This window comes from Paroedura picta, chromosome 4 (genome assembly GCF_049243985.1).
Source record: "Paroedura picta isolate Pp20150507F chromosome 4, Ppicta_v3.0, whole genome shotgun sequence".
In the NCBI taxonomy this organism is placed as follows: Eukaryota; Metazoa; Chordata; class Lepidosauria; order Squamata; family Gekkonidae; genus Paroedura; species Paroedura picta.
In genome coordinates, this window is record NC_135372.1 from 10,734,748 (window position 1) to 10,744,820 (window position 10,073).

General features: G+C 49.2%; 1 protein-coding gene across 2 annotated transcripts; it reads left to right on the forward strand.

Annotated features, from left to right (window-relative positions):
- The first annotated feature begins 7 nt into the window (after positions 1 to 7).
- On the forward strand, positions 8 to 5,853 carry RPL36 (ribosomal protein L36). Of its 2 annotated transcripts, none has more exons than XM_077331822.1 (4): positions 8 to 145; positions 3,498 to 3,592; positions 4,506 to 4,640; positions 5,719 to 5,853. In XM_077331822.1, the coding sequence occupies exons 2-4, from the start codon at positions 3,500 to 3,502 to the stop codon at positions 5,806 to 5,808; spliced, it is 318 nt and encodes a 105-aa protein (XP_077187937.1). In that variant the 5' UTR covers positions 8 to 145; positions 3,498 to 3,499; the 3' UTR covers positions 5,809 to 5,853. The 2 variants fall into 2 exon arrangements, with proteins under 2 accessions (XP_077187937.1, XP_077187938.1); XM_077331823.1 differs by having other exon boundaries at positions 127 to 313.
- The last annotated feature ends 4,220 nt before the right edge of the window (positions 5,854 to 10,073 follow it).

A 10,073-nucleotide genomic window follows, 5' to 3' on the forward strand; every position in this document is an offset into this window, starting at 1 on the left:
GGCAGGAAGGACGCTCTATTTCCGGTTTGCCTCCGCGGTCACGGACGGCTCGATAATCCCGCGGCTGGCCAATCGCGCGCCTGGGCTGCGCACGCAGCTCCCCTTCTCCTCTTCCGGCGCGTCGTCCATCGACGGGCTGCACCAGGTGAGCGCTCCGGGCCCGGCCGAGGATCCGGCGCCATCTGTCGCGAAGGGGCAGCCCCGGCCCCGGCAGGCGTCGTGCGGGGGTTCCCGAAGGCCGGCCAAACGGCCTTCTCCCGCTGGGGGGCGGCGGGCGGGTCCCCTTGAGCGTCACGGACTGCAGCCCTGCGAGGTAGGCCCTGGGAAGCCCAACGCAGCCGCCTCATGGCCATAGTCCCCCTAGGATGGCCTTCCCGGGACCCGTCGGCCTGACGCCTCCGTGCTCCGGGCTGCTGCCGCCCCCCCTAGTCCGGGGCCTCTCGCGTCCAGCCGGACTGTGGCTGCCCGGCCACTTCATGGTATAGATGGTGGGGGGGGGGGGGGTCGCCGTTTTGGCCTGAAGCCACGAGGTTGGCGCCCAGGGGCACCCTAGAGCAGGGGTAGTCAACCTGTGGTCCTCCAGATGTTCATGGACTACAATTCCCATCAGCCCCTGCCAGCAACCGCTGGCAGGGGCTGATGGGAATTGTAGTCCATGAACATCTGGAGGACCACAGGTTGACTACCCCTGCCCTAGAGACCGACGCAGCTTCATTCTGGGTAGAATTCAGATGCGTTGGTCTCAAAGATGCCGCTGGTCGCAGATTTTGTTCTGTCCTGTGTGTAGTTCTGACTCTTTGCTCTTTGTAGCCATCTTTTCCCTAAATCAAAAAAGTCCCATTCCCTTTAAGCCGGCAGCTAAGTCATTATGCTGATTCTGAAAAAATATATATACATAATTTGTCTTTTTGACATATACAAATTAAACTTATTATAAAATTGAGAAATGAACGTACAAAAGCTCGCTCTGTAATCGCAGACTCTCCATGTTGACTCTTTGGCATCCTCTTCTGGTCAATTATTCTATTCCAAAGTATTAGAAGTCTTCTGGATTGGGCCCATGAAGTTCAGAGTGGCTTGTGAGAGGCGTGTCAGTCACAGAACGCTTTAATCTGGACCACTGTTAAATCCTGGTTTTTAAGGCTCCAGAGGCCATGCCTATGTACAAAAGCTGACATGGGCACTAGATGGATTACATTTCTAGTTGAACAGCTTGTGAAACTGTTAACATGGATCCTAAAACCACTTGGATGGCCTTAGACATGTTGCTAAAAGTAAATCTAAAAATGTCATTTGCTTAGCACTTGTATTAGCTGTAAATTTTATGCTGGTTTGTTGTTCATCCACCCATTTGTAAAACAAATCAAAACTGTTCTTATTCTTATAAGAATAAGAATCCTCGGACCACTGGACCACAGTCACCCATGCAACGGTCACTTCCAGACTAGACTTCTGTAACTCGCTCTACGCAGGCCTGCCCTTGTCTTTGATCCGGAAATTACAGCTGGTACAAAATGCAGCTGCTGCTTGGGTCCTCACTAAGACACCATGGACACCATATTCAGCTGGTGCTTCAACACCTGCACTGGTTATCAGTCTGTTTCCGGGTCAAGTTCAGGGTATTGGTACTGACCTTTAAGGCTATATGTGGTCTGGATCCCATTTACATGCAGGGCGGCTTGTTTGCTTATGCCCCCCAGGGCTCTTTGCTCTGTGGGTGTGAACCTACTTGTTGTCCCGGGTCCTCGGGACGTACACCTGGCCTTGTCCCGGGCCAGGGCCTTTTCTGTCTTGGCTCCAGCCTGGTGGAATGATCTTGAAGAGTTAGGGGCCCTGCCGGAATTCTCAGCTTTTCACAAGGCCTGCAAGACGGAGCTCATCCGCCAGGCGTATGGTTGATGCCAGGGTGGGGTCTGAATATTCTGTTCTATATGAGGTCGTCCCCCCCCATGGTTTGTTCAGATATGGCACCTCACCCCCAATGGAAGAAAGCTTGGCCTCTGGCTGGACGAGTAGGGAAGGTATAGGAATAATCAGATGGTTTATTTATCACCTGCCACCTTTGTTGCTATAAGGGAGGATTTTATGGGGTTTTATTGTATTTTATCTTTTTATTGTTGTAGATTGCCGCAAGCCCATTGGGAGAGCAGCGGTATATAAATTGAAATATAAATAAATAAAAATATTGTCCAGGGATAATTAGTAAAATATACATTCTTATAATAAGGATTATTATATGTTACACAGACACGCATCCTGAAGTTGTTTCATAAATTCACGATCCCAGGAGCCACAGAGTCATTATTTGGGGTAACCATGGCTATGTGGGTCCTGGCATCGTAAATTTATTTTGCATATTCAATCCTCAATTTTATAATATAATGTTTAACTTGTATGTCAAAATGACAAATTATGTATATTTTTTTCAGAATCAATAGAAAGAGAGATATTGAATACAACTGAAGTATACTCAATGTATACTTATTTAATTTATTTTACTTATTGTATTTATATACTACACTCCCCTGAGGCTCAGGGTGGTTTACATAAAAACATAGAAAACTGTATGTAAACCGCCCTGAGTCTCAGGGGAAGGCGGTATATAAATACAATTAAATAAATAAAATACATTGAGGTGGGAGCCAACTCTTCAAGGTTATATAGTCATTTTAAATTTTATTTAGGATCTTTGTACTATACTGTTACTTACAATGTATATTTGATTTATAGTTGTGGTCACTGAGGAAATAGAAAATATTGGAAGCACAGTATTATTATCCGGAACCTGTTCTGTCTTCAAAAATATTGAATAAAAGACACTAAAAGGAATTATCATCTTTAAATTTATTTATAAATAACGACTGAAGTCAATCTTCTTCTGCTTCCGACCAACATGGCTTTCCACTTGAATAAAAGCTGGCAGTAATTCTGATCTTTCCCCCATGCGGATTAGAATACAGATGCCCCTTTAGAAAGTAGGGAGCAGAAGCAGTGAACATATGTATACTTATACCCTGCTTTTCTCACCAATTGTGACCCCCAAGCTATCTAAAGCGTTCGTTCCTCCGAAGTTTTATCTTTACTGGTACTACCAGGGAAATAAGTTACGCAGAGGTGGGGATGCAAACTTGTAGGGAAATGTTCCTTGTGTCTGGCACATAGCCAGAAACCCCTGCATAATGTTGAGATGCCTGCTGTTCAGTTACCCCTGGAATGGTGAAGCACACAGCCCTTGAGCAAATACATTCCAACTAGTAAAAGGTCTAACTCGGGTAGTCAAACTGCGGCTCTCCAGATGTCCATGGACTACAATTCCCAGGAGCCTGGGAATTGTAGTCCATGGACATCTGGAGGGCCGCAGTTTGACTACCCCTTGTCTAACTGGTCCTCAATTCATTGCCAGAAAGGGGAAATGAAGGCTAGCTGACTTGGCACATGTTGACCTGTCTTTCAGTGAGTTTACTCTGAGTCACCTAATTTCAGTCTCTCTCCTCCAGCCATGGCAATCCGCTACCCGATGGCTGTTGGCCTCAACAAGGGCCACAAGGTGACCAAGAATGTGGTCAAGCCACGCCAGTGCCGACGCCGTGGGGTGAGTCTCAACCAGGGAGCTATAGGTGTGGGTCTTTAGGGGCAGGCAACTCAAGGCCTAGTTGCTTCGGCCTGGAACCTAGCCAGTTCACTTTAAAAGATTGGGGGGGGAGCACAGCCAATATCCCCCCCCCCCCCCACAGACATACAAATAGTCCTGTTCTTTTTTCCCCTCTGAATTGTGGGTGCAGCAGAGAGAAGACCTTTCTTCCAACACACAACTCAGTAAAAGGGGTCTACACCAGTGGTCTCCAATCCCCGGTCTAGGGACCGGTCCCGGTCCGTGGATCAGTCAGTACCAGGCCGCAGCTCCTCCTTGTCCTCTCCGGCTGCTGCCTCGGGGGCTGCCCTGCCACTCTGCCGCCGGCTCACCTTTGGTGCTCTCCAGCGGCCGCCATGGCTGGAGCTCTCCCTCGGCCTGGCACTGCGTGGTTGCTGCTGGCAGTGCCCCCCCCCCAGTGGGCTGCGGGAAGTCAGGGGCACCGGTGGGAAACCAAGTGGAGCAGGGGCTCAGGTGGCAGCGACATCCCTCGGTAAAAGACTACACCCCCGCTGGGCCTCAGTAAAATTGTCAAGTGTTGACTGGTCCCCGGTGATAAAAAGATTGGGGACCACTGGTCTAACCCAGTGATACTTCCCCCCCCCTCCCAGCACATACTTCTATGTGGAGGGGGAGCGCCAGAGTTGTCTTTCTGAAGCTATTTGTTCCTTGGGGTCCTGCCTAGTGTCGGCTAGAGGCGAGGCTTGGATCTTCCAGCCTTACTACAACAAGCCAATCCCTCTCCTTTTCTCTTGGCCGTCTTAAAAACACATCCACTCCACCCCAAAGTGGACTGTGACTTTCAACTAATGCAAAATGGCAAGCATTGGAGAAAGACTGCTAGTTTGTTTTAAACTTTTGTTCACTCCCTAAGCGCTTGACCAAACACACCAAATTTGTTCGGGACATGATCCGAGAAGTATGCGGCTTCGCACCATATGAGAGACGCGCAATGGAATTGTTGAAAGTCTCCAAAGATAAGCGAGCTCTGAAATTCATAAAGAAACGGGTGAGTGGAAAAGGGGGAGCCAAGAATGAATGACGAGATCTGAACACAATGGAAAAATGGGCAAATGAGAACAAGATGCAATTTAATAAAGATAAGTGTAAAGTTCTGCATCTGGGTCAGAAAAATGAAAAACGTGCCTACTGAATGGGGGATACGCTTCTAGGTAACACTGTATGTGAACGAGACCTTGGGGTACTTGTGGATTGTAAACTAAACATGAGCAGGCAGTGTGATGCAGCAGTAAAAAAGGTTATTGCCATTTTGGGCTGTATCAACAGGGGCATCACATCAAAATCACAAGATGTCATAGTCCCATTGTATACGGCACTGGTCAGACCTCACCTGGAGTACTGTGTGCAGTTCTGGAGGCCTCACTTCAAGAATGACGTAGATAAAATTGAAAGGGTACCGAGGAGAGCGACGAGGATGATCTGGGGCCAAGGGACCAAGCCCTATGAAGATAGGTTGAGGGACTTGGGAATGTTCAGCCTGGAGAAAAGGAGGTTGAGAGGGGACATGATAGCCCTCTTTAAGTATTTGAAAGGTTGTCACTTGGAGGAGGGCAGGATGCTGTTCCCAATGGCTGCAGAGGAAAGGACACACAATAATGGATTTAAACTACAAGTACAACGATATAGGCTAGATATCAGGAAAAAAAAATCACAGTCAGAGTAGTTCAGCAGTAGAATAGGCTGCCTAAGGAGATGGTGAGCTCCCCCTCACTGGCAGTCTTCAAGTAAACGTTGGATACACACTTTTATTGGATGCTTTAGGATGCTTTGGGCTGATCCTGCGTTGAGCAGGGGGTTGGACTAGATGGCCTGTATGGTCCCTTCCAACTCTATGATTCTAGGTTCCCTCAAACATATCCATGGGGCTCAGAGTCTCTCTCTTCCCGGCCACTTAGCCCCCTTCAGAGGGCTGGCCGTGACCCGGCAAGGTCTGTCCTGATACAGGCTTCCTGGAGCCTGGCTCAACACTGATCCTGACCTGCCCTGAGCCAATCCAGCCCCTCACCATGCCCCAGGCTGCATGAGCGACTCTGCTGTGGTGCTGATGTGGTTTCTTTTTTCCACAGGTTGGGACTCACATCCGGGCCAAGAGAAAGCGTGAAGAACTCAGCAATGTTTTGGCAGCCATGAGGAAGGCAGCTGCCAAGAAGGACTGAGTGGCTCTCCCAATAAATGCTGCCTTGAACACCCAGCAAAGAAAATGTCTTGTGTTCGGGGGGAGGGGGCAGGGGGGGGGGCTGGCTGGCTTCCACAAGACTTCTTTGGTGCAGCCCCTCAAGGGGGAGCCTTGACCAGAGACTTGAGCAGCCCCATTTTGGGGCTGCTTCTTGGTTGCTAGCCTCATCTAACCTCACCAAGAGATTTGGAGGACAAAGAAAAGGAGAGGAACGAGTTCCATCCATGGACTTGTCTTTCATACAGCCAGGTGTGAGAAGAATAGTCATAGGAGATTCCTAGCCAGGGCCTCAGAAAAACAGGTCTTCTTACATCTTGTATCATAAACATTTTTAAACAAATCCAGCAGGAAACAAGCCAGAAAAGCACAAGAAAGATGGAGTGATTTATTTATTTTATTTTTAATTTATTATTCAATTCATACACCACTGTTCCTCAGCTTGGGCTCACGGTGGTTTACATCATAGGCATTAAAAACACAATAAAATCCCCAATAAAAACTTCCCAACTTAACATCACGCAGGCAGCAGTGGTCACAATTCCAGTCCAAGTCTCCTTTGTTCAGCCTGGTGGGCAGAATGACATTCAATGAAAGTGGGAGCCAATCCAATAGATCTTAATATTGGAGGGGATCCTCAGTTGGACTATTGGGAGACTGCCCTGGCCTCAACCCTACGCCTGGCAGAAAAGCTCCGTCTTGCAAGCCCTGCGGAAAGCTGGTAACTCCACCAGGTTGAGGCCAGGACGAAAAGGCCCTGGCACGAGTCGAGGCCGGGCGAACATCTCGTTGGCCCGGGATAACCAGCAAATTCATACCTGCAGAGCAGAGTGCTCTGATGGCAGAGAAGCAAAATAATTTCTTTGCATCTGTGTTCACTTTTGAGCACACACCCATGCCCCGTGCATGTGGGTCCAAAGAACTAAGACCGAGGGGAGAAGAAATGTATAGACCTCTTGGGAAAATAATAAAACAATGTAAGTTCTTAGGCATATGGTAAATTCAAATGGCTGATCTATTCCAGACGTGTAACTTGTCGGTAAAATCAGCTACTGTTCCAGAATACTGGAGAGTTGCAAGTATTAGCAACTTTTAAAAGGGGCCAAGAGTACAGGGCAGACCCCCCAAGACAAGCCTGGACATTACAGGCCAGTTAGCCTAACAGCTGCCCCAGGCAAAGGAATGGAAAGAATCATTAGGCACATAGAGGAAGAAAGCCTGCTGAGGGAACGGATCGGTAGACCCGATAGACTTTCACAACCTTGTGACGAGACCTCAGAGTCCAGAGTAAGCGTAGCAGTTATGGGCAAGAGGATGGGTTCTTTTATGGATATAAAACTGGTTAACCAACAGGCAGTGGAGTTGGAATGGCACTTCAGGCTGATCCTGCACTGAGCAGAGGGCTGATGGCCCCTTCCAACTGATTCTAAATGGACGGTTCTCACAATGGAGGGAAGTGGGGGTCTCACAAATTTCAGTATTGGGTTTCAGAACATATTTGAAATGATTGGGCTCAGGGACATTTAAAGGGATCAAGATCCTTGGCGTCGCTGGAATCTATGGGGGGGGGGAGACAGGGAGGGTTTTTATACCCTGCTTTTCACTATCTAAAAGATCTCTCTGATCCTGCAGAGAGGTCCCACGGGATTAGCTTTGGGTCACTCCCTAGGATCTACCTGCAATGGGGAAGTCCCCAGATTTTATTTGGATTGGCTATATTGGTAGCCAAAACAAATACTGGATTATTTTCCCCGACTGAACCAAGCTGAATGCCTACCCTTAACCTGGAACTAAGACTGAGCCATGTAAAGTGTTTTAAGTGACAGAATTTTCCAGGATGGTGAAAACGAAGGACTCAGAGAAGCTCCCGGAGGACCTCCATAAAGTGGGCCAGTGGGCAACAATGTTCAGTGGGTGTCGTGGTTGAGAGCAGCAGCTAATCCGGAGAGCTGGGTTTGATTCCCCTCTTCCGCATGAAGCCAGCTGGGTGACCTTGGGCTCATTACAACCCTGATAGAGCTGTTCTGAGCAGTTCTGTCAGGGCTCTCGGCCTCACCTACCTCACAGGGTGTCTGTTGTGGGGAGAGGAAAAGGCGATTGCAGGCCTCTTTTGAGACTCCTCTTGAGTAGAGATAAGTGAGGTATGAAGAAGAGGTTTCTTCTCAGTCAGCCATAGGGAAGCCCCTGAACATTTTTCAGGCTTCACAAAACCCCAGAAGTGGTTGGGAAGCCTAGCTGTGTACATGCCCACTCAGGCCTCCTCCCCTTCCTACCCCTCCAGGCCCATCGGCCATTTTGGGAGGGGGGTTGGCAGGACAACATGACCTTATATGGCCATAAAGGTATCCCCTGTGCAAGCACCAGGTGACGCCCTCTAGCGTTTTCATGGCAGACTCACCAGTGCGTTCCCCAGTCATTACCGTTTACCCCCCAGCAGCAAGCTGGGTACTCATTTTACCGACCTCGGAGGGATGGAAGGCTGAGTCAACCTTGAGCCGGCTGCTGGGATCGAACTCCCAACCTCATGGGCAGACAGCTTCAGACAGCATGTCGCTGCCTAAACCACTCTGCGCCACAGGAGGCTCTTACTATACGGTCATATAACCTGATAAATGTCTAACCAATTTAAAAATGAACTCCCACCCATGCGGGGAAACCCACAGCCATCAAGAAACCTCAGGGCTTCACAAAACCCTGGTTGAGAAAGCCTGTTTTAAGCATACGGAGATACACACTGGGAGAAAACCGCCCCCCAGCTTCAAGGCTGAAGGGGCCTGAACTTGCTGAGATGGTAAGACACCTTTCTTGTGCGTGCCGTAGCACAGCAGACTAAGCAGGGGCTTAATTGGAAAGAGATTAAACTTAAAATCACTGATATAATAGAAAGCCGGAAATTGCAGCTGGTGCAGAATGCAGCTGCTACGGTCCTCACAGGTACATTTTGAGGGACCACTTGCCTCTTTAGTCCTCCCCCCACCCCCACTTGCGGTGCTGGGAGGAGACTTTTTCCCTGAATGGAGGGCTACTGTTGGGGGAGAAGGCCTAGCTCTCGGCTCACATGCTAATCTGTGAGGGAGGTTGACCTGGCTTTGACCCAGGCCAGGGCCCTTTCAGTCCTGGCCCCAACCTGGTGGAATGAGTTCCCAGGTGAGCCGAGTGCCCTGATGGAGCTGTCACAGACCTGCGGGGGCCCGCAAGACGGAGCTCTTCTGCCAGGTCCTTGGTTGAGGCAAGAGCTGGGCAAATCAGTCCATCAGGCAAGGCTCCAATTCCCCTGCATGGCAGGCTGTTGTCTGGCAGACCGGGGTGAGGGGGATGTTTTTTGCCACCACTCTGGGGGCCTGGTATACTGGATTTTATGCGGGGGGTTTATTGGGGATTTTTTCTTAATATTTTTACCTGTCGTGAGCTACTCTGGGGAGTGTCGGGTTGAGTTTAAGAAATAAAACAGAAAATAATGCCCCAGTATAGCTGTATTGTGCAGCCTCATTTAGAATAAAGGTAAAGGTATCCCCTGTGCAAGTACCGAGTCACATCTGACCCTTGGGGTGATGCCCTCCAGCGTTTTCATGGCAGACTCAATACGGGGTGGTTTGCCAGTGCCTTCCCCAGTCATTACCGTTTACCCCCCAGCAAGCAAGCTGGGTACTCATTTTACCGACCTCGGAAGGATGGAAGGCTGAGTCAACCTTGAGCCGGCTGCTGGGATTGAACTCCCAACCTCATGGGCAGAGCTTTCAGGCTGCATGTCTGCTGCCTTACCACTCTACGTCACAAGAGGCTCATTTAGAATACTGTCTCTTAAAACAGGACATCACAGAGGTGACAGAGGACAACCAAGATGATCATGGGGCTGGGGCACCTCCTCGATAAGAAAAGGCTGGAGCGTCAGGGTCTTATCCGTTTAGTAAATAGATAGAAGAGTGGCTTATGAAACCAGAAAACCTTCTCAGAAACACCAGAACTCCAGGGCACTCAATGGAGTTGACAGGCAGTAGATTCAGGACAGATAACGTGAAATACTTAAGACAAGCCCTGACTGAAGTGAGGTATTCGCCACCAGAAGATCTAGTGATAGCCACAGACAGAGGCTGCTTTAAGAAAGGGCAGTGACTGAAGGTAGATGTATCAGGGGCTTGACTTGGCCTTTCCCTGCCCACTGCCTGCCACTTTTTCTCTCCAAACGATACTCCAAGCGCCAGCAACCTACAGCAGGAAATTGGGGTGGGTTGCATTACTTTTATGGTG